General features: G+C 38.8%; 1 protein-coding gene across 1 annotated transcript in view; it reads right to left on the reverse strand.

The window, feature by feature from the left end:
- LOC108796870 (F-box/LRR-repeat protein 17-like) overlaps nt 1-27,541 on the reverse strand; it is a 441,331-nt gene that overhangs the window by 410,139 nt on the left and 3,651 nt on the right. Inside the window, exons 2-3 of the mRNA XM_018568421.1 lie at nt 22,518-22,625; nt 22,264-22,394 (exon numbers count right to left, since the gene is read on the reverse strand). Coding sequence (XP_018423923.1) covers nt 22,264-22,394; nt 22,518-22,625 — 239 coding nt within the window. The remainder of the gene's footprint in view (nt 1-22,263; nt 22,395-22,517; nt 22,626-27,541) is intronic.

Raw genomic sequence — 27,541 nt, forward strand, 5'->3', positions numbered from 1 at the left:
CCCTTCTGTTGTCTTGTACCAGTCTTGCCACTCTCCGTTTTGCCCTAACATTGACTAGTCGCTGACTGCCAACAATTCGCACGTTCAGACCCAGATTTTCGGCTGACAGTCCAGTCTTTAAACACTTTAACAACAGCTGCTCTTGAACATTTAACAAATTCTGCTGTTTTGCTAAGACTCGCTCCATGGCTCCGAGCGCCAACAATCATCCCACGTTCAAAGGCTGTTAAATTGCGTTGTTTACTCATATCTTCAGAAAAAAATCACTTCTACTGTCGTGGTAAACAACCTGCTTCCCTATTTATGATGGTCTGGCCCTCTAGCAACTTCAGCGCAAAATTATAGCTAATTTGCCTACAAACGTCAGGTGGTCATAATAATCTGGCCCCTTAGTGTATAAATACTGTAATGGCTATATTGTTATTTGCGAACCAGAGGATTTTTACTGAGATAATTGAAAAAAAAAAACTTTTCTTAAAAGAAAACAAAAAGTAGGTCCAACACCAAAATCTGACACAGGTTAAGCAATCCTCACATATTTACAGTTGAATTGTGCTTAAATGAGCTTAGTAGCATAATAAATCATTCTTTAATGTAACCACAACTTAATTTTAAAAATGTTTTGGAAAACATTACTATTTGACAGCATCAATATTAAGGGAAAAAAAAGCCCTGCACAAGGAAATTATGCATTTTTAAACACTTCTAATTGGCCAAATTATTTACATTAATGGTAATCTAGCAGTTCACTTTAATCAAGTTACATTTTATTGCCAATTATAAACAAGCATCAACTTTTTCTGATCCAAGACATCATTATTTAATCTACTTACTCTCAGACTGCTATGATTTTGTTTCTATCCATTAACAACAGATTTAGTGGGATATATTTTGCTGGCTAGGAAACTGAATCAATTAACACAGAAACATAACTTTTTTCCCCCCAATACATCTGATACAGAAGTCTACGTTTACAAAAATGCTGCTTTGTTGGTACCAGTATATCTACAAATATTTCTCCAGCAATGCTTTACATAGTAGAAGCAAACTGGTCTAACGTTAAAGTGACCCTAAGTTCAGGAGTAAAACCTTAAAAATACATTCAACAACCCTAATTATGAACACAAATGTAGCTTGTATATCACTCACCTGTAGATCCTCAAATCATCTCTGAATTCATGGTGACACTGTCGTTTTGTAATGCTGGATATGGCAAACTGCTCACTTGGATCTCTGCTGCGGATATACAACTTGTGGTTTTAAACGGATATGATTCCTTATTAGGCTTCTGGCTGTATTACTTCATACAGTCTATCACACTTGAAGATAATGTGGCCAAACGAGGCTTAGGGCCAGATCACACCACACAGAGCGTTCGGCCTCTGGATCGCAGGCCTTCAGGCTCCCTGCTTTTAGGGGTGGGAAAGGGCGTGGTGGTGCATTGAAGTCAATGGCACCGCAGCCACACCCCCTGCCTGTAGTTCGATAGTCCGCACCCAAGCGCGTGGCACATTAGTGCCTTCGTTCTGGTCCAGTGTGATCTGCAAAAATAGTGCTTGCAACATATTATACTTTATAAACTTTTTATCAATTTTAATTTTTATTTAAAAAAAAATTCTTACTTTCTTAACTTTATTGCTATCACACAGGAGCTAACAAGTCCCTGTGTGATAGCATTTGGAGGTGACAGGGTAACTGATTGAACCTGTCACCTCCAATACAGTAGTTCTAGCACATCATTGTGCTGGAACTCCTGTGGCAGCTGAGAGGGGAACGGCTCCCCTCTCACTGCTCCCGTGATAGAATGCAATCTCAGTTACGGCATGGGAATTCAGAGATTAGTGTAAGATCTACAGCTAAATGATGCACAGATAAAGCACATTTTTGTTAATAGCTAAGGTACTTGAACGCATTTTTAAGATTTCAATCCTGAGTTTAGTGTCACTTTAACCCTGTCTTAAAAAAGTAGTTCTATTTATTTGTTTCAATGATGCAAGAATGCAATTTTATTTGCACTATCCATTTATTATCCACATCCAAGACCAACTTCAACGTTAAAAGTTCAATTTTTGGTGGACTGAACCAACCCTCTGCTCATATCTCTCAAAGACACTAGAAATAAGGTTTCCCCATGGTAATTTGTATTTACCACTATTTCCCATATGGCTTTATTAAAGGCCTATTAATACCACATGTGTGTTACTCAAAGAGCTTAATGCATTTGTAGCTTGCTCTTAAAGTGTTGGGTTAAAAATGTAAGACAACATCAAAATGTGCGTTACATGCATTTTAATTTCCTGTCATCATTTCGTGGGTTGTGGCTAGTGGTCTAAGGTGTTTTCTTTTCTGCATTCTCTATTTTCGGTGCACAAGTCAGTGATTTTGTAATTTTCCTTCATGTTGGCACCTCGGTAATATGGACATGTGACTTAAAAATGTGCACTAATTAAAATACATTTACAGCATGAAATTTCAAATGCACATGGCACTCTCTAACACAATGCACCGAGGCGAACAGCTTTATAGATTATGCACTTTTATGGGCTGTAATCCTGCATTGTAGTACTTTTGGAACTGGATTCCAAAGTGATTTGTTGTAATTCTGCATAATAGGGAACCCATCAGTGAAACGTGACATTATCAGCTGACTTGGTAATAGCTGGGGCAGAGGCTGCAACTGGGATTAGTGCTGGCGTTCATGCAATTATTAATCCATTCACCCATGAGCTCACTAACATATTTATTTATGTGCTGCACAGACCATCAGAGAAAGTATGTCACATATATCAGTGGTCAAGACTAAATCTGCCATAATTCATACTGTACCCATTGCTATTGTTATACATTAGAACTTCAGATCTTGTCTTGCACTATGCCTTCTTTCACTTGAATGTATCTCTTGCTGAGACTTCTCCACTTAAATTAACTAACCATTTTTCTCCTGACTGCTTCCTGGGAGAACAACTGAGGCAATAGCTCTTAAAAATGTGATTAGCTAAATCCTGTATAACTATATGGGAAATTTAATAAATCTGCACATGCTGTTTTACAACATACATGGACTAGAGTAGACTAGAAATAAAAAGCATATCCCTGCTTTAAACAGAAATATACCAATACAGGTGAACCACAGAAGGGTCACCAATCACCATAAACAAAATTAAAAGTCTAACTAAAGGTATTTGTTTTATAGATTTGTATAGAGCTGTGAGGGGTTAGGGCCGCTGTTGGATTTCTATTGCTGTTTCACCAGTAAAGAGATTTAATATTTATATTTGCCTTGATCACCAATGTCACCGGGAACGAAAGTGAGGATATATCCAAAATTTGTAGTTCCTGCCAGAAAAGGAAAAGAGGGAAAATCTTCCAATGGGGACACTTGTTTATGAGAACTTTCTAAGAGGGAATATCTGATCCCTCACATTGGAAACATATCCCCTCACCTCCTATTGAGTCCACAGGACAGTAAATAAAGGGGAATCTCCCTAATTATACACAGATGGCAAAAAACATGGCAGCTATTTTAATCCTTTTCTATAGAAAATGAAACGTTTTGGCTTCAGATATACATAAAATTTATATTCGGTACAAGGCTAATCATTAGTATACACAGAATGAACATTTCGATCCCTTTATTCATTAAAGGGTTACCAGACAAAACACAGTGAGACACATGAGTCATGTCTGCCATTTTTAATTATCACCACTCAAAGCCAGGCAATTTCTCATTTGGTTAATGTGTGTACCTATCTTGTGAAATATTTTTTTATGCCACAATTCATAAAATACTTTAGGTTGAAGCTAAATTCCCTTATCTAAATTAATAACTAATCACAGGAGATATTTATCATCTCAAGCTTCTAACATGAAAATTGTCAGAATTAATCACCTTGCTCATATTTTTACTATTTACAGGCGTTCATTTATCACACATTATAAGCCGTTTGACAACACTGGGCTACAATCAAAGTACTTTTTATACAGTTGCTTATATTAAAAGCCGTAATAAAAAGAGAGGAAAATGTATCTCTATCTGTTAGCATATGAATCAGGAAAGTGTCATTGTCCTGGAGTTAATGCAAAATACATATCAGAACAAGAAAACTAGAAATGCAAATAAATCACTTGGCATACAAAAGCCTTGCCACCTTGAAAGTTGAAGCCTTTCTTCTAAAAAGTTTAAAATTAAGAAGGATTATGCCTGTGCTTGAAAGGTTATGGCACTCAAATTAAATGATGACTGCAGTATCAAAAGAATGCCAAAACATTAAAGAACAACTCCAGTTGCAACAACTTTTTTATACATTTATTTAACAATGTTATTCCGATGTCACATTTTTGTAATATTTTAACAATTTTGTTCCTGTATTTAAATACTGAATTATATACAGATCACATAAATGTTTTCAACAAAGTGAATATGTTGGCTGTGCCTACAACACATTAAGATGATTGGACTACATCTCCCATAATTCACACTGTAGCCATTCCTATTGAAATACTTCAGAACTTTTCTTAGACTACACCTTCTTCCCCTTGACTGTGTCAATTACTGGGACTTTGCCATTTAAAATAAATAAAATGTTTTCTCCTGAATGCTTCCTGGGAGGACAGCGGAGATGTTCAAAATGGAAGCTGGATGGATGGATAGATAGATAGATGATACATGATGCGTGTGCTCCAACCTCTGCATTAACATGATGAAAGCAAAGCTTCTATTGGCTCATTGCAGCAGAGATCTTTGTTCCTGATATGGACCTGCTCATCTATGACATTAGGAAGATGAGGTGTGGCAATAAATGTAGCCACAGTTTTTAAAACTTTTCCACATGTGTTAGAGCCACAAATGTTAACCTTAAAAGGAGAAATATGAGGTGAGTGATTTCTACTCATCCTCATAGTTCGAGCCGACCTGTGACAAAGAAACTGTCACAGGTCGGCTCTATTGATCGGGAAGTGAGCGAACACATACCGTCGCTCGCTCACTTTCCGATAGTCACCGCTCTCTGCAGGGAGATGATCGGTCACTGCTCCCGGCAGGGATTCCCCCCTCCACTCTCTGATCCTCCAGCACCGAGTGGAGAAACGGACGGGAGAGGGGACAGCTGGCTCTGCCTCTAGATAGGCAGAGCCCGCTGTCAATCACACAGCTGGGTGGATCCAGACAATATTGTCGGGATCCGTCTAGGCTGCGGCGCTCTCAGTATATTGCGGGGAATAGCTCGCTAAATACTGAGATTTGGGTCACGGGAGGAGGTTAGTATATGTCCTCCCATGACCCTAAAGAGAACTATGAAGAAAAACACTTACCCCATAGTTCTCTTTTAAGTATTGTATATAGATTTTTTTATTGTATAAGTTTGACTTTTATGTACATAAAAACACTTACAGATGCCAAATATTAAAACAAATAAAGCATTCTAAATAAAATAAATTGTAACAAGAGTACTGCATTGATAAAGGGTTTCAGGGTATAAATACAATTGCTCTGCAACCACTTTATAAATATTTCACAGTAGAGCTGCAGCTAACGATTATTTTCAAAATCGATTAGTTAGCCGATTATTAGGTTCGATTAATCGGTTAATCGGATAAACAATAAAATAAAGTTTAAAAAATGGCTCCAGTGATGGGACTACTAGTTTGTATTGAGGTTGTAGTCCATCACAGGAGCAAGCTTGGAGCGGTGGAAGTAAAAAAGAAAAAAGATAGTGTGGTGTGCAATATAGTGAAATGGAAAGTGTAAAATTATACAGCAATGCATGCAGAATGGCACCGGCTATAGAGGACTACAAACAGGATGGTTAAAAGTTTTCTTTTTTTGTATTCCAATAAAATTAAGCGATCATGCAAAACTCTATCTTAACAGTTAAAAAAGTTCTATAATACTATATTTGTAAGTAATGATTTTTTTTTCCAATTGTGTATTGTTATTGAAATACTGTACAGATCTACCAAGTATCTACTTTGCCCCTCCTTTTATTGCCATTATATGTGCTATATATGTGTTCCTAAGATTAATTTTGTGGAAATAGAAGGAGATATACACTTCTTTGACACAAGCTTTCTGGCTGAGAATAGCAATTTGCTAATAGCAGACATAATGAATTGATTGTCAGTTGGGAGGTCAAACAGGCCCTGTATACAGGTCGACAGCGAATCAAGACAGATATTAATTATTTGTTTAATAGGATAAACAATGTTTTTTTAATATTGGAACTTGGGACAGTGTGAAAGCATATATAGTAGATTGCCTGCCTAGCTATGACATCTAGGAGAGAAAGGGAGAGAATTGTGTCTCAGAAGTGTTATGACTAGCCAATTTGTAAGAATGAAATCAGCAATTTTTAAGTATCTGAAGAGTTCTTTTCCAAGAATGTAATGGTGGTCTTTCAAAAAGAAGAAGGGGTTAACACCAGTATCAGAATGAAGTTTCCAAAATCAGGTCAAGTCTTTGTTGGACCAGAAGATAAAGGCAGTGGGTGACTCCATAGCTGGTAGGAAACCCGGATTGGTAAGGAAGGAGAGCATTGGTAAGTGAGACAATAGGAAGCCTGTGGAGTATTTAGAGGAGTCCCAAAGACATAGGGAGTGAGAAATCGGCAGGTCAGAAATGAAAGGACGGTGTTTTGGTAGAAGCTAGTGGACATTGTCTATAGATATAGTGTGATTATATAGTGCCTCAATTTTCGACTCAATTAGCTATTTCATGGGTGGCATGATACTTAGTAAGTTGGCCAATCCGGGCAACAAGATAATTTTTATAACAGCCTGGAAAGCCAAGACCATCGCAAGGTTTTGGAAGAGTTAGGGTCCGTCGTGTGATCCAGGGTCTCCTATTCTCCCATATGATGCGCATGATCTGAGACTGGAAAACTTTAAGGGTATCAGCGGGGACTTGTACTGGGAGTACTCTAAAGAGATAAAGAAGTTTTGGGAGAAGAATAATTTTTACTGCCGCCATTCAACCTAGCCAGATTAGGTGATATTTCAACCAGGTCGAGAGTAGGGTTTTAAGAGCGGTAAACATGGATTGGAAGTTAGGGGTGTACAAGTTATGGTAAGAGGCAGTTAGTCGAATGCCCAGGTATGGGAGTGAAGCTGAGTTCCAATGAAAATAATAATTGCATTGTAGGGAAGAAACAATGGAGGGGGGAGTGAGATATTGAGGGCTATCCATTTAGTTGCATTCATTTAGTTTCATTTAGTTCATTAATTAAGGCAGTGAGAGAATCCGTCAAAGATTTAAATGAAAGAACCCAGGGTACAGGCAACAGTTCAGAACAGGGTGCAAACTCGTGGAGCCATCTTGGGTGCAGGGCTTCGAGGATCGCCAGGCCCAGAGTCACTACAGGAACATTTAGAAGTAGCTGACGTCAGAGGTTGTTGGGGGGAGTAGTGGATCTCTGTCAGAGAGACCAAGCGATGTTAATTTGGCTTGGGTTTCATCCAAGGAGGAGCAGAAATGTGAGCACCCCCTGTAGGTGAAAATCCAGCTGAACGGGAATCCCCATTTGTATGGGATTTGGTGTTTCACAAGAATTGCAAGGCAGGGCTTCAGGAATCGCCGTTTAGTAGTGGTTGAAAGTGCTAGGTCTGTAAATATTTGGTATACAGTACATGTCCGTGAAAAGTGAGAGAAGATGCAAGTGCTTAATCCATAGCGATCTGGAGCAGTTTCTTTTTAGTACGGTAGTAGTGCAGCTGCACTATGATCTCTTGGGGTGAGTTTCTGTTTTTTCCAGGTCAGAGCTTTGTGTAACCGTTCTATTTCCAGTCGATCTAGGGAGGCCCTGAATTCTCAGGTTGTAATGGTGGGAACGGTTTTCAGCGTTCTCAGTTTCAGAGAGGAGAGTAGCGTGGTCATTCTTAAGTTAATGTCTCTATGTAGACCAATGATTTTGCCATTGAGGTCATCATGCTTATCTTCCAAGATGGCCATACATTGCCCGATATCCTTAATTTCCTTCAAGAGACGATCAGTAATTTGTTTGGATGTGGTGTGGAGGGCTTGTTGCAGCATCATGTCAGATTGCTTCAAGAGCTCCGAGTGGGGTTAAGCTTCAGCAATAGGTCTACCCTTTGTTCTGTGCTGACCTCGATTCTCGGAATGTGGCACGATGAGGAGCAGGAGAAGGTGAAGAAATGTCCCTGGTTGGAAGGCAGTTGGGGAGCGATACGCTCCTTGCTAATTGGGTGAATGCCTGAGGGAGATGCAGAGCTATCTCAAGGTATATCCACTATTGGCAGCTTCGTGCATGAGCTATCACATAAGGTGCTAAGAACCCCCTATGTGATAGCTGATTCACATAACAGGTACTCTTTATGGAGACATCAGGGGTCTCCAAAACCTCTAATGTCACCTAGGGACCCCCAGAGAAACTGATGAAGCAGGGATCTGCTTCACCAGCTTCTCCCTGGCTTCTGTAGCTGGGAATGACAGCTGAATGCAGAAGTGATGTAATATACATCACTTCTGCATTCGGGACCGGAGAGGAGATCAGAGGGAGATCATGTACCAAACTCCCTTTGATCTCCTGTGACAGAGACGTGGTGCCGGTCCCGGCCGCACTGGGCACAGCGGATCTTGGGACCAGCAACGGTTGTGGCGGGCGGAAAACTGGACCTATTACAAGCGATCGGGCATCTCTACAGATGCCAGATCGCTTGTATGTAAACAGCCATCGCTGTTTACATACCTTAACAACTTGACATGCCTCACAGCTTCTGGCACACTGTAATTTGGAGTGACGGGACCAAAATAGAGCTTCATGGACACAATTACAAACAATATGTCTGGGGAGGGGTCAACAAGGCCTATAGTGACAAAAATACCGTCCCCACTGTGAAGCATGGTGGTGGCTCACTGATGTTTTTTTTTTGGGGGGGGGGTGAGCTTTAAAGGCTCAGGAAATCTTGTGAACATTGATGGCAAGATGAAGGCAGCGGAAAATACAGGCAGACAACTTGGATTCCTCTGCACGAAACATGCGCTTGGGGGACTCTTAGACTTTCCAACACGACAACGACATGACTAAGCACAAGGCCAAGTTGACCCACCAGTGGTTACAGCAGAAAAAAAGTGAAGGTTTGGAGTGGCTAATGAACGATAGAAATCACCAGCACTCCGTAAATTAAATTTAAAAAAAGTCAATTTATTTGGACTATATGTCACACAAATCGCATAATCCAACCTTTCGGGACCACACCGAGTCCCTCCAGCAGGTCACATCTCTGCACTGATGAAGGGACTCTGCGCGGTCCCGAAACATTGGATTATGCGATATGTGTGATGTTTAGTCCAAATAAATTGACTTTTTTGTTTTTTCATGTACGGAGTGCTGGTGATTTCTATCGTTCATTGACTGTTGTACACGGCGCCATCCGTGATTGCCACTGCGAGCACCACTATTTTCACTTAGACCGGAAGCGCTGTAAGGAGTGCAGGGGGACCTACTGTTTTCTGGGTTTGGAGTGTCTTTCACACTCTCTTGACCTTAATATCATCAAGTCACTCAGGGAAGATCTCAGACGTGCGGTTCATGCAAGATGACCAAAGACTTTGCATGACCTTTCGAAGCCTCAAAGACAACTATAGATATTTCAAAAGACTGCACGCTGTCATTGATGCAAAAGGGGCCAATACAAAGTATTAAGAACGAAGATTATGCAGACTTTTGAACAGGGGTCATTTCATTTTTTTATGTGCTGCCACGTTTTGTTTTAGGATTGTGCCATTCTATTATGACCTACAGTTGAATATGAATACCATAATAAATAAAAGAAAAAAAGTGTTTTGCCTGCTCACTCATGTTTTCTTAAAATGTTTTATTTATATTACCAATTCTCCAATGGTATGCAAACTTTTGAGCACAACTGTGTATATACATATATTATATAAACACATACTTTTTTTTAGTAAAGTGTTACATGACTGACCAATTGTCAAACTATTACAGCACTGAAAACTAAAAAAAAACAGTTACCTGGAAATAAGCTGTACTGCTGAACTAGGAAAATAAAAGTGTGTTGTCTGCATGGCTGTGCAGTAGCCAGATGTGTGCATATATAAAATGATATGGCTAAACAGAATTACAAATACTTTGGCAGATATATATATATATGATATATTGGAGTTCTACATGAAGTGCACCTGTGCCCAGATGATGGGCAATACAGTAGTAACATTCTCAACAAACAGTAAAGATTGATTTAATACAAGCCTTTACTGACTTTTGTAGCTGCAGGCATAGTGAGAAAAATACATTTTCCAAGTTCCTAACAGAAGCACAAACATCATAGCTCCTCTCTCTATTTTCTCTAGCAGCAGACACTTGGCAGTCTTCCAGCCTAGTAATGTAAAAACAGAGCAGGAACTTGTAAACCTGTTAGAAAATGGCTGAAACAGGGATTATAACAGAGACATTAGTGTCTCTGTTATAATCTCTGTGCATACATTTCTTTATAGTACATGCAGCTACAGAGGTCAGTGAGGGTTTGTTTTAAACATATGTACTACTTGCTAGGAATTATGTTCAAGTCCATAGCCTGGAACTTTACACAAAGCTTTAGACAGCTTGATACAAGTCCTTTTGTGATACCCTGCCAGAAGCCATAAAATGTTACAATAATAAGTTCATATGTGTTTAAACTAAATCTAAAAGACAGGCCCAACACTGAACCACTGAACCTTTTAGTATGTTAAAATGTTCAGCATGTTAAAATAATGCAACACATTTGCTTTTAATTCATATGAGGTGGCCAAAATATTTGAGAAATTATTTTCTATTCAACCTAACTTCTTTGGCTCATACATAAAAAATAAAAATGCTTCAGGTAGCTAAAACAAATTCATATCGTGAAAACTAAAATAACAACTGCAATGTTATTGGAACTTGCCATAAAACAGCATTTCATAAAAAAGAAAAGCCGAACAGACAATGAAGCAGTTTATGGCCAGTATAGATTTAACATTATCAGTATTATCAACACATTATCTAAAAACCATGAGATGGTGAGTAAGGATGAGTTTGACCCAAACTCAAGTCATTTGTGGTTCATAAAAATGGCAAATTAACGAGGTGGTTTGCGCCTTTACCAACCAGATCCCAATAATGCACTTCCTGGCGACTGAACTATGATCCAAAGGCTTAGAAGGGCCAATCATGGAGGTTTTCTTACCTGCCATCCACCTCCCTGTAAAAGTTAGGGTTCCCAGCAGCCTTTTGTCAATATGTGTGAAGGCGACAGCAGTTAGGGACAGATCACATACTGTTTCTAGAGAGAGATAGTTGCTGCTGATGATTGGGTAGAAGATGGAAGCAGCTGCCCACAGAGATGAGGCTGTACAGCCTACCAAGGATTTAAAAGGGTAATTTTCAGACTTCAAATGGGTTTGACAAACGTCCCATGAACCGAACCCAAGCACATTCGCTCATCCCTACTGTTGATATGACTTAAGCAAACCTAGTCCAGAAAACAAAAAATGTATTCTATCTAGTTGGAAGAGTGAAAAACAATTATAAAATGTAGTTAAGGATCTGTCCTGTTTAAAGGAGAATTATGGGGTCAGTGCACAAACTAGCGTCCTCCCGTTACCCTAAGCTCAGTATACCGCAAACTACAGCTCGCGGTATACTGAGACGCCGCAGCGGATCCCGACATGGACGTCGAGATCCGCCCAGCTGCGTGAGTGACAGCTGGCTCTGTCTATCTAGAGGCAGAGCCAGCTGTATCCGCCCCCCTCCCCCGTCCGTTCCGCCACTCAGCGCTGGCAGATCGGAGCGGGGAGAGGGGATTCCAGCCCCTGACACGGCAGAGAGTCGTGACAGGATCGAGAGGTGAGCGAACCCGGTATGTGTTCGCTCACCTCCCGATCTACTGAGCCGACCTGTGACAGTCTCATTGTCACAGGTCAGCTAGAACTATGAGGTGAGTGGAAATCACTAATCTTATAGTTCTCCTTTAATGTTTTTTTCTGCAATTCCAGGGACACATGTACATTTTCTATCAAAACAATTCCCCATTAAAGGAAATTTGTACTGAGAAAAATTCAAGGGCTGCAGTTGTTGACATCCTTCTAACATTGCTATTGCCATACTGTCTCTGGTTTCAATAGTTTCTGAGTCAGAGTGAAACCACGACAGCCATAAATTTAACATTTTTAAAAGGCGATGTCAGCAATGGCAACCTAAATATTTAAAATGTGTATTATGGTAAACTTCCATGTTAGCTACAACAACTTCTGAAAAATAACTAGAGTTTCAGAACGCAGCTTTTTTTTTTCCTTCACCATCACCAGACCACAACTTCACTACTGACCATCTACTTTTTCCCCTATTGCATACCCACCACAAAACTCTTGATTACATTTCTTTACAAAGTTCACTACTTAGCCTGCAAGGCAGCTGATTAGCGTTTGCTGTGCTAAAGTGCAGGAGTATGGGATGGATGAAAGTATGGACTGAGGCTGGCTGCATGGTTAGCACAGCCCACCTCACAAAATCACAGTGCGACTGGTCGCAGCTCACTGACCGTGGCCCAACCCTAAATACAGTCCTAGATTAGAAATGTTGCTCCTAAAATTCCTACTATGGCTATGACTGAACCCACAAATCATCAGGTAAAACACTACATGCTACAAATTCAGGTGATCTGTATTACTTTGAAGTGGACCTGGACTTGAAAAGTAAATATTTGCTATGTTATAAGGAACATTTAAAATTGCTAATTGAAACTAAGACGAACCCTGAAAAATAACCTCTTGTATTCAATTTCTTCAACAACAAAAAAAGCAGTGCACTTTCAGTTATGTTAGTGTGCCTAGGCACTCCTGTTCTACAGCCTCATAACTGTTTATCTGCAGTGTGAGATCTTAGGTACTGTTGCCTATGACTGCTGGTCTCAATAGATTTGAAATGAGATTTGGTGAACTCACTACTGTGCTGCTCACTCTTCTTCTTGCTGGAGGCTTTGACATGAGGAAGCGAAGCCCTGAATCTACCAAGATGGCCGCTACCACACAGACACAAAATGCAAAACACAGGGTATTGTAAGCCAGTATTGGGAAAAGATTAGCAGTAGGAAGAACACAAGAAAACTGGTAACAAACATCCAGACAAAACTTGGTTGATTAAGAAACATGCTTTTTTTATTGTTAACTGTGCCCCATTGTATACATTTCCCTCACTAAAAAAATAATGGAATGCCACCTTAATTCTTGTAGTAGATTAGATTATATACAGCTTATGACTTACACATTTAATGTTCAGATCTGACAGAAAAAAAAGATATGACAGACAGAAAAAAAAGTCAACAGGGCAATTTGGTCTTGAAAAAAAGTAAAACAGTTGATCCCATTTACTCTAAGTTTGCATCTTACACTTTTTGCAAATAGGTCACAGGGTTGCTTCTGCTGCATTTATTTATGACTTCACTAGTTCAGTATTTCCTAAATAATAATCCCCAGAGGTTTAAGGCCTTAGGCATTGCTAAGGGCCTCCATCTCATTCCATTATTGAAGCTTGTGAGATGCACTGTCCTGAGGGAGTTACAGCAACCAGGGGCCAATATTTAATATATATTTTATAAAACATACTCTGCTGTCAAATGGGGCCTAAAATTTTATGCTACAACCAGAGATATCCAAAGACAGAAGCAGAAGACGAATGAACTAAGTGCAGAGTCTACCTGTAATGATTTGAAGATATTATTTTTACAGTTATAAATGTTGCACCTTGTGTGCTTATTTTACCTAAAATGTTAACATGTTTATGTACTTTCCAAAAATTAAAGTGAAACAATGTTACACAAAATGTTTGGAAAAATAACTGAATCAATATTTTTGTATAATGCGTACAGCAGTTCTGTGGATATGGACATATTTAAGGCTGTATGAAAGTTTGATGCCAGGGCTGTTGCTCCTTTATCAGAATGGTTAAAGTGAAACAATATGGGTTTTAGGTCATTTTTACATTATATTTAAGTTTACATGTTTAACTGTTGTTTTAAATCTATTATCTTTACACATGATTTATTTTCCAGTTAAAAAATTATAACTGATTCCCTAACAAGGGGTAGCCACAGTATAACAGATGTCTGTTTTTTAGGTTAAATTTGTTACTCAGGTTCCAATTTCCACTTCAGGCTGATCCATCCAATAAGTTAAGAGCAACTGTGGTAAGTCATCCACTAGTATGTTCAAATAGGAGCTTAAACTATTGAGCAGTATAAACAAGTGGTTCATCAACGCGGCAAACAGAAACCCTGGAACAAAGTTTTAAGAACTACCTGTTGGCTCACTAGCAGACTGCATTTTACAAATTAGAAATATTTTACATTTAACTCACAAAAAAAAACTGCATTTTTTAAAAAATCCATAATTGATAACAATAAAGGAAAAACAAATTATGCACAGAACCTCTATATATTCACTTTAACAAGACTTGTAACATCGGAACATAGAATTACTAAATAGAAAGTAATCCGTATGTTGAAAATATACAGCAGTCCCAACCCACCAAAATACCACACATGCTGTATTTTAAACATCTTCTCTGAAATACCTGTGTCTCTATCCATTTATATTATATGTTTTTTTTAATCAAATTAAAAACATTTTTAAAATGTTCGTTTACTGCCTTTTGGCATTTAAAGAAACTAACTATATAACAAAAAATAAATCTACCTATACATGGTTAGTTTCTGCAAGGTATAAAGTAAGCACAGTTTAAGATACCTGTAGGCAGAGATGTCCATTTGATAACATTAAAAACTCTGAAAGGTCAAGATGAAAACTGTGGATTGTGTAAAAAAAGAGAAAGATACACTTATTCTCGTGTTCAGTCCTGCAAGTGGAACTGGAGATTCATTAGATTCTCCCATAAACGCTAAACAGCATAGATAGAAGAATCCCAGCTGCTGGCTATTGTGTTTAACAGCCGCTGCTCCCATGGCTGATGAATAGGTGAATAGTACCTGTACCTGACTGAATGCAGGTACCGTTTGGCTGATAATTTTCCACCCAGCTCCTTTGACAAAAGTCGATTGGAAAATCGACTTTTGTTGAAGCAGGTAATCTACAGCTCGAATTTCCTCTAACCAGCAGGAGTCAGCTGAAATTCGAGCTGGTGGCTCAAGACAACAAACTGTAATGTCTCGAAAACAAGATCCATCGCCTAGGCTTTTGGCTCATTCATTGTTATTCTTCTTCACTGTCAATGCAAATATTACTCTGGAACAATTAGACAGAAGCCCCAAAGTTTGGATGTGTATTAAAAAATAAAAGCTCTGTATGAATAGCGTTTCAAATTAAACTGGCAAACAAAACAAATACAAATGACAATCTTTGCAGCAGGCAAAGAAGAATTGATCAGCCATAGCTGTTTAACAATTGCACAGAGATAAACCAGAGATCTAACTAACCTCTGTGGGGAAAAAAAGGGGCTGTTTCTACATGTAGAACTGAACAACCTCTCCCAGAGCAATCAGCCTGTATCAACACATTGAACAAGGATAGTTAGATTTCTCTGCGGCGCATGTGTGGGGATTGTGTGCAGGAGCAGAACTGATGCACTCACATTGCCGACATCACGCATTATGGGATGGGAGGTAGTGTGGTCGCATTTAAAAGGGAGTCCTGTATCTCTGAGCCACTGGACAGCCAGCATGGACAATGGATAGATGAGAATTCTATTGCCCAATACAACCCACCATCTTAATCTCGGTAGGCACTTTGTTATGCATGTTTGCTATGCAAAATCGGATGGTAACTAGGCATACATAAAGGGGTCGGATTATGTTTTGTACATCAGTTCTACTTATGTAATACACATTTAAGAGGCTTATTGTATGCCCTTACATTTCTATTTGATGTATTTTGATATTATAGAAGTTGTGGCTTTCCCAAGCACACACCCTGAGATATTGGTCTACTTCCAAATTGAAATTAGATGGAAGTTATATATTGAAAAATATTTTTCAAACATTGGGGATGTTTTCTCTTTTTTCCCTCTTCCTGTGTACTATTTAAAGAATTCCACACTTTGCTGTAAATCACCTCTGTTGGCATGGGATTAAGTGTCACGGGGTGAGAGATGTTTGCTGATCCACTGGATGGTGGTAGACTGGGTAATCTTGACCTCTAGATATTTATATAGCCTTTGATTATATATATGGTCTCGGGGAGGGGTCTTTCCCAGTAAATGCGTTCTGTGCACATTGATGAACATTTAGCATTGGTGATCCATGCTCTTGGTTCTGGCGTTCTTCCCTCCATTTGACATCAAAGTAACAATGTTTTTCATTGATATTTTATGAAGAAATGTGCAATGTGATGGATGAATATATTGTACATGATATGATTTATGATACCTAATTGCATTAATCATTATAATTGTTAAGCATTATACCCATCAGACATTAACACTCTGCCTTATATTTGGAGGAATTCAAATCATGAAGTTTGGGTTGATGTATTAAAATACTTACCATTGTAATAATTAGGTAGGTGTAGGCGGTAACGAGATGAAAAATTATGGGACAGGCAAATGGTTGTGAACTAAACACAAATGCATGTACGCGTAATGTTTTTAATATGGATCTAAACATAAATGTAAATAAAGTTTTATAGGTTTTTTATGTTCTCCCTGTGTTTGCGTGGGTTTCGTCCGGTACTTCTGTTTACTCCCACACTTCAAAAACATGCTGGAAGGTTAATTGGCTCTTGTCTAAATTGGCCCTTTTATGTATGAATGTGAGATTGTACCTTAAATGCCTTGAGGGCAGGGACTGATGTGAATGTGCAACTATGTAAAGTGCTGCGTAAATTGTTGGGGCTATATAAATAATTGTAATAAATAAATACATTTGCATCTACCTACACATATTATATACCATTTTTTAAAGGACAAAATGGGGTTTAACTTGATATGACACATGCATATAGAAATTGTTATATTTTTCTAAAAAAAAAAAAAAAAAATGAAAAAAAAAACCAACACATTTTACACAGTTTTGGCAATAATAATGTGTTCATACTTAGTGTAGTAAACATAAAGTAATTCATAATACATTATTTTATTTGTCCAGCTTTATAGGGTATATCATATGTCTGAGATTTCAGTTTATTCTGGGAGTTATAGCTTTAGTTATAGCTTTAGTGTGGAACAATTTTAGAATGTGGTATGCTTGTCTCCTATCTTTAATAGCCTCCTTGGTACTATATTTTCTTATAGTTTTTTATTAAACATATTGTTTCAACTTTTTGGCTTTTCCTTTAATTTTTAAAAATGTTAAAAGCCTCATTTTTATTTTAAACTAGGGGGCACTAAGGGGTATATTTTTATTTACAGGGGCTTTGATACTTAGTATCTCTAAGTAAAATACTGTATTCTGCTGAGAGATGCCTTGTATCAGTTTGTAAACACACAGCCGGCTACAGCTGCACACAATACAGTCAGCTGCTGCCAGCTGTGTAACGGTCACAGCTCTGCGACCACTGCGATCAGTTCTCGCTGTGATCACAGTATTGTGATCACCTAATCTTCTGTTAAGGGTCTGCCTCTGACCTCAAGGGACCCATCAACAACAGTAACTCAATGAGTTGAATTCGATGGACTTGTGTCAACCTATATAACAAGCTGCTGGTCCCTTCACAGACCAGTGCTCATAGCACCGAATGACGGGATTAACCCATTCCCAGTCATTAAACTGAACAATGGTGACCATAAAACCCGTCATCAGTCGGGAAAAGGTTAAAGGAAACCGTCACAGGGTAGAGATGATGAGGGCACTTGTGAGTTAAAGTGAAGCTGCAGCAGAGAAAGATCAGGTCCCCTTGTCTGCTAAACAGCCTATATATTTCTCTCAGTAGAGATTTTCTTTCTAATAGAAATATGGGAGTAAAAAAAAGGTTGAGTAAAGTTGTATATATAGCATAGTCAGTATATGCTGTCGCTTTATATGATTTTTTTTCTTTTCTTTTTTGTACACAGATACCAAGCCAAACACATACAGCAGGTAGATTTGGAGCATCCTGGAGTGCTGCTTGTGTGTTACACAAACAGGAAAGTTGGAATCCCAGGTCTACTACTTTGTCAGTGACTCACCAAGTAATACCAGAGGATACGAGAGACGAACAAGCAACCTGTCTCTTAATCACCAAAAAATTACCGGTGGTAGCTATATTTAAACTATGACAGGTCCCCTTTATACTAAAGTCAACAGTAATATCACGGACAATCACTGATCTCTCTAATTATAAATAAGCTAATAAGCAGCAGACATTAAGCCCACAAAACCACAGACTCAACTGATTATGTTCAGCAGCTAAATATTTAAATACCTGATATTTCCATCAGTAAAAGCTACATAACATTGTTATATTTTATACTCTATCCTCTGGATACAGCTGTTTAACAGTATAAAGAAAATGCTACAGCTTATGAGAAAGACAATAATACTAAAAACATCATTCATAACTTTAAAACTAAGAAAGATAATTTGTGTTAAAAACAAAATATCGTTCCCCAAACCGAAAAAAGAAAGTTTAACTGCTCTAAAGTACATTGTCTAAAGTGACAAGTGGCCTACAGGGGGTCATTACAAACAAAGTAGTCACTGAGAGTTTTGCTCTACTACAGAACTCTGTGAGCTGTTAGCATTCTATTACCTTGTCGTCTTTGTTTTCCATTCCCTTTAGTTGAGTTACAGCTTAAGCCTTGTAATCGCTGTGAATGTCTCGCCTAAATTAATCGTTGCTACTGAAAAGATATAGCTCAATTGAGCACACTAAATTGTGTCTGATTGCTGCAGTCATTATTTTTGACATTCAAGTGCAGAAGGTCTTATAAAGATTATTACAAAGGTTTAAAAGGTACAGTGATGACAGTGCTGCTTAAGAAAAGATATTTAAGATTTCGAGCTGACATTTGTTACTCAATGGGTGGAAACAACCAGTCAATAAAGATTAAGAAAATCACCCATTTTGAAATGTGGGGACCTTGTTTTTATTGGTCTAAATGGAGAATGTAAATTTGAATTTCCACAGTTATGGCATATTCACACATTTGATTAGGCACAATTAATATAAAAGCTAAACATTTAAACCACCCTTTTTTTTAAAAGCTTGTTAGAGACCTCAATAATCCCAACTACAGGTACTGTGACAAAATCACAAGGAACATTTATCTTCAGTGAAGCCATTTTGTCAAAATAAGAAGTATATCTAGGGATATTGACAGCTTAAAGTGTATTTCCACTTTCACAGCCAAATTGGAACGCCTTTTTATATGTGTTACATGTTCCTATTCACTTAGCATAAGCTAAAAAAAAAATGTAATATGCTTCTTGGCGTTAAATTGCTTTTACTTGGATTAGAGATTATTGGCTTCTTTAAAGTTACATTTCTACTGGCTTCTCCTTGTTTGTAATTTAAAAAGTGGCTGTGAGGGGTAAGAGGTAGGGATGTCCCGATACCATTTTTTCAAGACCAAGTACAAATACTTTCCATCAGGAAGTACAATTACTGATACTTTTTCTTAAAAGGGACATGTGAAATTTTTTCTAAAACAATACAGACTAATGTTTTAGGGCAGTTTCTTTATAATTATTAAGAACTGTAATTCAATCTATGATTATACAGCAATAGAGAATGGCAACCGGCTATAGAGGACCACAAATCTTAGCAATCCATGATTATTCAGCAATAGAGAATTATACCAGCAATCATGGGATGATGAGATCTGTAGTCCTCTATAGCCGGTTGCCATTCTCTATTGCTGTATAATCATTGGTCTTTTGATTCCATGATTATACAGCAATTATACATGGCTGCGTGCATGATCTCACCAGGGCTGCATGTAGATCTTAGTCTATACTATCCAAGCTTTCTTGCTACCAGTAAGCCTTTCTACCGGTACATCTCCGCTACCAACCTACCTTTCAGAGCTATGTGTGTTACCAGCACTACCTAGCTACCATTGCTACCAGTGCTACCACTGTCACTAGTGATGCCTTGGTACCAGCACTACGAATAGTAATACTAGTACCATCGGTAATACTCATACCATCAGTGCCACCTGTGCTACAGGCTCTGCACCCATGAGTGCCTACTGGGTGACCTGGGGTATTTTGCAATGAAATCCAAGCTCCCATAAGAGTACCTGGCAGAACATCAACTATCCTTTATACTCCACTCTCAGACAAAGCAGCGCATCAAAAGAAAGGGTCTATGCCATTGCATTGTGACACGCACATACATATACAGAATATATTCGGTACATATACACACACACACGGTGGAGTTGTTCTTTAAAAAAACAATATAAATGAATGTAGCAGTGGAGCTGAGTAATTATCATGCTGTCGAGATGGCAAAGCATGCTCTTCAAGTTGCTGAAACCACAGAGAAACACACTGGGATGTGCCTTCAAGGCAAAGTATTACAGAACTGCTTAGGGAAAAGTTTTGTATTTATATTTCTAAATGTGTTTATATAGTGGACATACAGCTCACTAAGAATGACACAAGGCAGATATTTGGCAAATAAATGAAAAATGAATTGGAATACTATAAGATACATTCACAAGAGAGACAACAACATAAAAAAGAAAGTGAATGCTTAAACAGCATAGAAACAGCTGCTATGTTTAAGAAAAAAAAAACTCTTGGGATATCTCAGGAAAAAAACTCACTGCACAGTCTCATGCAATGGCAGCAGAACTACAGATGCATTGCTCCAGTTGACATGTTTAATTTAAAATGGTGTCAATCCCTGCAGAGATATGGCCTAGTAAACATACTGTAAAATACAAGACAATCTAGAAAACTTGTCAAAAAAATGTGTCAGGTTTATGTAAGCAGTGGTTGGAGAATATAGAAACAAATCTACATCAATTTCTATTAAGCGTTATAAGCAGATTTTCATGATTTAGGCCCAAACATGCATTATTTCTGTACAGATGGAGCAATAAGTATAATTTGCTGAGAATCAGGTAAAAGGTAATGTTTCATAAAATATATGTGCTTTTATGTGTAACTCAAGGAATCAAGTTCATAAAAGAGTATTGCATAAATGAGTGAACATCCATGTTCTTTAGCTTAGTGACCTATCAGGACCATATGATTGCTGTTATTAACTTTGGGAACCTTTGTTCTTGGTAGAGTGTAAATTTGGATGTCTGACTGTAAAAGTAAATTAAAACGCCAGCAAAAAAGGTTCATATGCAGTCGAAAAACCGGTTACTTGTTGCACGTACATTTTTAACCAACTGTTATAGAATAGACTTATAAATCAGGCTAAGTAGGAAGTACATGTGTTTATCATAGCATGGCCAGAGACGCTTACAATACGATGTACCATGCAGGACAATCCTGCACAACATCCTGAACATAATAAACTAACCTCCTATCTGCTAATACAATTGTACATCACCGAAATATAATCTCATGACTGCCTTATTCACATATTAGTAATGATTTTTCTCCATAATTCATGTTAGACGGTCTTCGGTTTTTTTTTTTTCTACAATCAGGAATGGCAGCATCAGAGTTGGACATACAGATGGCCATCTTGTCTTTAATCACCATTTTTCCATACACCTACCCTTGCCACAATAAAAACCCAACATTCAGAGACTAAAGCATGCCTATTTGTGATATTTTGATTGTATGATTTTGGGCTGCAGCTGCCTTTAGATAGTATATTCATTACATGAAGGAACTCAACATGAGATTTGTCAAACTTTCAGATGAAGTTCATGTAGAACAAGTAAAGCAAGTCAGCTTTTGCTTAAAGTCAGTCCAGGCCTGTTTACTTATTTTATGCTTGAAGTTAGGTTTTCAACTAAAACAAGAGGGCAAGTCCTAAGTTATATAACGTTTCCTACATATACTGTATGCAGTATACGGCTTGCTTTCCTGTAAAAATTCTGTTCTAAGTGCCATTCATGAACAAAACAAAGGCAGAAGTTATTACAGAGTTTTCTGGGTCATTATATTTTAGCAAAGTTAAAATGTGGCATGATTAAGACTCATGAACCATAACTGCAACGAACAAGTGGGCGCAGTCAAATGGCCATTTGCAAATAGAGGCTTGCACTACAGGTTCATAGGTGTATATCAAAATATATATCAAAAACATATATTAAATCTTACAACAACAATATGCGTGGCTTTGTTTCTAAAACGGCAATAAAAGGACTATTATAAGAATTATACCTATACCCAAAGACATGTAAAAAAAAAATGGGATAGAAAGGTTACCTGTCATTGATATTCCTATTCAGGCAAAGATTTAGTGATATGAGATTCTGGCACCTCTTTACTATCTCCTCAACAGTCTGATTATCCAGTTCAGTGATGTTTCGTAAGTCGAGGCTGGAAAGATTTTTAAGCTTTAAAAAAAAAAGAAAGAAAAGAAAAAACAACAAAAAACATTTTGTTTCTTCTAAAATAAATTGAATTAGTTTATTCCTTATCGGACAGAACACAATTGCCTTGTAAATTAGCTTACTTACACTGGTAAGGTGGATAACGCCATGTGAGGTGACCGAGCAGCCCATGAAACCAACATACTGCAACTCTGGGCAGTGTTCTGCAAAGGCTTCCACAGACCTATTCGTCACCTGCAAACATACAGAACAAACACACTTAATGTATTATATTATATGTATTATAATGTACTATATGAGCAAGACTGTAAAAAACTGAGTCATCTGCCATATATCATACAGATTAAAACACTCTTTCCTTCAATTTCGTTCTTTCCTTCATTATGGTGGAGTCAAGTTGACAGACAGGCTGGGACCAAAGCAGAGGAGCAACACTTCCATATAATATTTAGGTAAATGAAGGTGTCCGTTCCTGCTTTACCAATTTATTGCCTGCATGAAAGAAAGCTGTTGTGTCATGCTATGCTTTTTTCTGAATTAAGTTATTGTAGACTATGTGTTACATAAATCATGGGAGGATAATTAAGTGTGTAGGAAACTAAAACTGTCTAATTTAAAAAAGGAGCCTAATTTTCCCTATGTTGCTTTATCATAGGTTTCAAATACATGTGCTTTTCCCATTATTTACCTTACATTAGCCAAACACCACCATTTAAAAAGCCTCATGAAAGCCCATGTAAATGTGCGTGTTAACAAGTAAAAATAATTTTATGGTACAATATAGAATTTTGTAGTTGTGAACCTTCAAACTTTTTGTCTGAGTTTTGTACTCAGTCAACTGAGTAATGTAATAATGTGTTGGGAAAGCATATGAAGTCAAGGACAGCATAACAGTTACGGAGAAGAGTGTAGTAAAATTGTTTGAGACAGAGAAAGAGAGGGAAAGAAAAACAGAATATCAATGAAAGAAAAAAAAAAAAACAACAAGAATCCCAATGGCATACACATTAATCGAACTCCTTTTTTGGATAGGGTAGGGAAGTCAGAATAAAGCCATTTTTATTTGCTATTTGTTCCCCTTTGGGAGATTTCCTATGACAGAAAAGAAGTGGTGGGAAATCTCTCCAATTTTTTTTTAGTTGCGTCTGCAAGTCTTAGTACCTATACAAGGCTTTTATTGCCATTGTCTAATAAGTCTCCCTATTCCAATTGTCTCACTGTCTGTAATGCCGCCGACGGGGCGGCCTCTTGTTTGTCTGCCGCGGTCCTCTGCGTCCCACCGTGGAACGCGGAAGACGCACGAACTCCGGGTTGTGACGCGGTGGCTGCGTTCCACGGTGGAACGCGGAAGTCGTCCAGACCAATCAGCGATCCCTCCTCACTTCCTGGCCCTATTTAAGGGCACTGATGAGGCAGCATGGCGTTCTGTGATTGTTGTCTGAACGCCTGCTGCCTCACGAACCTGTGTATGGGACGGTCACCAATCGGACCCTTCTCATCCCCCTGCTGCCATCTGGAAGACGGACCTGCTCAGTTCTGCTACTGGAGTCACCTGGGAGTCTCAGCCATCACTCAGCTACTGCCAATCGCAAGTACCCTATCTGTGAGAGAGCACCTCTCCTCTGCCTGCCTGCAGGCTGATATGAACTGTGTATTAGACTTACTGAGTATCCGCTCTTAACCCTGCCGCAGCCACTGCATTCTAGTGTTTCAACTACCAACCCACAGTCTATGAAGCAATAGTACTGTGTTGAATTGTGTTGTTTTTCCTTTGATCACGTGATGGTAGAACCTCAAACTCACCGTTGAGATTGTGAGTGATGCCTGAGATTCGTATCTGATTGATCCTATTACTCCGCAGTTGAGATCCACTAATGTAAAAACTACAGACGTGACACTGTCCTGGTATCAGTGTCAGATTTTCCCTTTTGTCCAGTTTCCATGTCTGATTTTTCCCTCTGTCCTAGGTACTTGGCTGCCAGCCTATGGGAATTCACAGGTCTGCAGCCAATGTTCTCGCTTCCTTTCCTATTTATGTTCAGCTCACTTGTTGCTCAACTTTCAAACAACAAGTCTGTTTTCTCCTGCCACACCATCCTGTGTTCCCAGTGATATCCCTGGTAGTTCATGGACTTATTAATGGATCCCCTGTTCCCTCGGATTCCTCTGTAGATTCCCTTGGCAGTTTTCCTCCTTGCTGTTCCCTGTGTCCCTGCTTACTTTCAAGACCCTTGTGATTCTCTGCTGTAGTGCAGTGCAGTCACCTGTGAGGTGTGAGTGGCCATACTTGTCTGTCTGCTGATTACTATCCACTTGTGTGTGCCCTTTCTTCCCTCCAGGGTGTCTACTTTCCCTATCTGCCCTGCTCTGAGTCGAACAGTGCTGTGTATCTTGTTGTTGTGTTAGTTTCCATTTCTCCCTCTGTAACTGCAGGAGTTATGTGTACACAGAGGTACAGGATACAGTGGTATGAACACACAGGGAACAGACAACTGTGCGAACACAGAAGTGAGCTGTATAAGAAACACATGATGAGGGCCCAAGGTAGACAGGAGATGGCTCCCAGGGAGTGGAGATTGACATATAAGGAGATACCCACAAGGAAGGCACAGCACTAGACAGTAAGGTACTGGCAAGGACAATGTGGAAGAAATTGGTGTTGGGGGGAATAGGTTGGGACTGATGGGGGTACTTTAGATTTTTCACAAAGATAAGCTTTAATGATGCTTTGAATATTTTGGAAAACAATATTTTTACTTTGAAAGACAAATCACACAGGTGTCTAGCAGTGCTGGAAAAAAAAGAACATTTATTAATCTCTGTTCTGCATTAGCCACAGTGATAACCCCACTTGAGCTATTGTTAGATTGTCTCCATGGAGTTTTTACTTGCATCACTTAGATTCGTTTGCTGTTTTGGTTTCTAAATATAGTATATGAACACCATCTAGTATGGATGATGGTACATACTGTGTGTGAACTTTGTGTGTTAACAAAATCCATAACAGAACAGTCTTGCAAAGCCTGCTTGTAATCACTGCAAAATAGTTTGATCAATATAACAGTACAGCTACATAGCATCCCCATATCTAGTCTAAAGACAGCTTTACATAAGAAATACATTGCTCTGTGTCCACAGTGAATGTCAGTGACATCTTTGAATAAATAATATGCACTAGAAACATATTGTTTAACATTAATTATAAAAAAAAGCCAGAATATATTGCTTATCATTTAAAGAACTCCGGCCAGAAATAATATTAAGCCCTCTTTTACACCTATACTTTAGGTGCAATTAGGGATTCCTGCACTGAAAGCCCATTTTAGCCTAAACATTAAAAAAAAAACACAGACCGGGACAAAAAGTGTCATAGTTACATAGTATTCGAAGTTGAATAAAGACATAAGTCCAACAAATTGTGTGTATGCATTTATATTTGAGCACGTGTGTGCGTGTATATGAGTCCATGTGTGATTTTGCTCTTAAGAGTACTGGTACCCCTTTATGTTACGCTCTCCAAGCAACTTGTCTAGGAGTTTTTTGAATGATTCCACACTCTTAGCTGAAATCACATCCTGCGGTAGGGAGTTCCAGACCCTAACCGCTCTAACTGTGAAGAACCCCTTGCGCCCCATGTGTAAAAAAAAAAATTCTACCAATTTGTGTTGGTGCCCTCTGGTCTTTGTTACGGAGCTAACCGTAAACAGTTTGTTAATAATGTTGCTGTCGCTGTTGAACAGTTTATACAAGAAAATCATGTCCCCCCTTAATCTCCTAACCTCCAAAGAAAACATATTTAATTTTAACAACCTTGCTTCATAGTTCAGGTCCTCGAACCCCTTAATGAGTTTGGTTGCCCTCCGCTGGACTTTTTCCAGCTCAAGGACATCTTTTCTGAGTATCGGTGACCAAAACTGGTCCCCCAAATCCTTCTCCGTTTCCAACTTTCCTAGTGGCACCCCCATAAGTGTATAGTCCATTTGCCTATTTTTAACTCCAAAGTGCATTACTTTACATTTATCGACATTGAACTTCATCTGCCATACAGTTGCCCACTTCCCGAGTTTATCCAGGTCCTCCTGTAATGTTACAATGTCTAAATCCGTGTCTATTACCCTCCCAATTTTTGTAGCATAAGCTAACACTGAGACATGGCTATTCACTCTCTCCCCGATATCATTAATAAACAGGTTAAAAAGCATGGGGCCCTGTACAGAAACCTGGGGCATGCCACTCCTGACTTCAGCCCAGTCTGAAAAGGTACCATTTATCGATACTCTTTGTACACGTTCCTGTAGCCAGTTTTCTATCCACGTGCACACTATTTCATCTATGCCCATAGCCCTTAGCTTGTATAACAAGCGTTTATGTGGCACAGTATCAAAGGCATTGGAAAAGTCCAGATATACTATGTCCACCGGCCTCCCTCCATCCAGATCTCTACTTAACTCTCCATAAAAGGTTAGCAGGTTGGTCTGGCAAGAACAATCCTTCATAAATCCATGCTGGTTATCAGTTATTATGCCATGATCCCGGACGAATTCCACTAAGTAGTCCTTAATAATTCCCTAAGACCAGTTAGTCTGACATACTATGCATGGTGTGAACAAGCCCTAAACAACAGATTAGGGATTCCTGCTGCAGGAATCCCTAAACACAACTAAACTATAGGTGTCAATGTAGCTTAACCCTTGCAGTGGGGCATGGCAAGGGTTGAGTGCTCATTTTCATCTAGGACGTAAAATAAAAAAGTAACAATCAACCGAACTGTGGATCAGCCTGCCTGCTAGACCATTCCCTGCAGCTTCGCTCCCCCTTTGCTTCAGGGGTCTAAAACTGAGTTATCACGTCCAATACAGTGTATTGGATGTGAGGATGCTGAAGGACATTATAATGTCGGAGTTTATCTTTTTTATTTTACACCCAAGACGAAAATGAGCAGTTAACCCTTGCAGTGTGGGGGGAGGCCCACTGCAAGGGTTAAGATTATTTCTGACTGGAGGCCTTCCTAATCAAGTAACCACTTAATTTAAAATACATTATTAACCACTTGCCGTCCGCCCGTAGTAAAAAAAACGGACAGACGGCACTGCAGCATTGACGGGTTGCCGGCATTTTTTTTCTGCTCGCACGCGCCCCCTAGCGGGCAC

Source organism: Nanorana parkeri, unplaced genomic scaffold, assembly GCF_000935625.1.
Source record: "Nanorana parkeri isolate BGI_ZX_2015 unplaced genomic scaffold, ASM93562v1 scaffold1184, whole genome shotgun sequence".
Classification (NCBI taxonomy): domain Eukaryota; kingdom Metazoa; phylum Chordata; class Amphibia; order Anura; family Dicroglossidae; genus Nanorana; species Nanorana parkeri.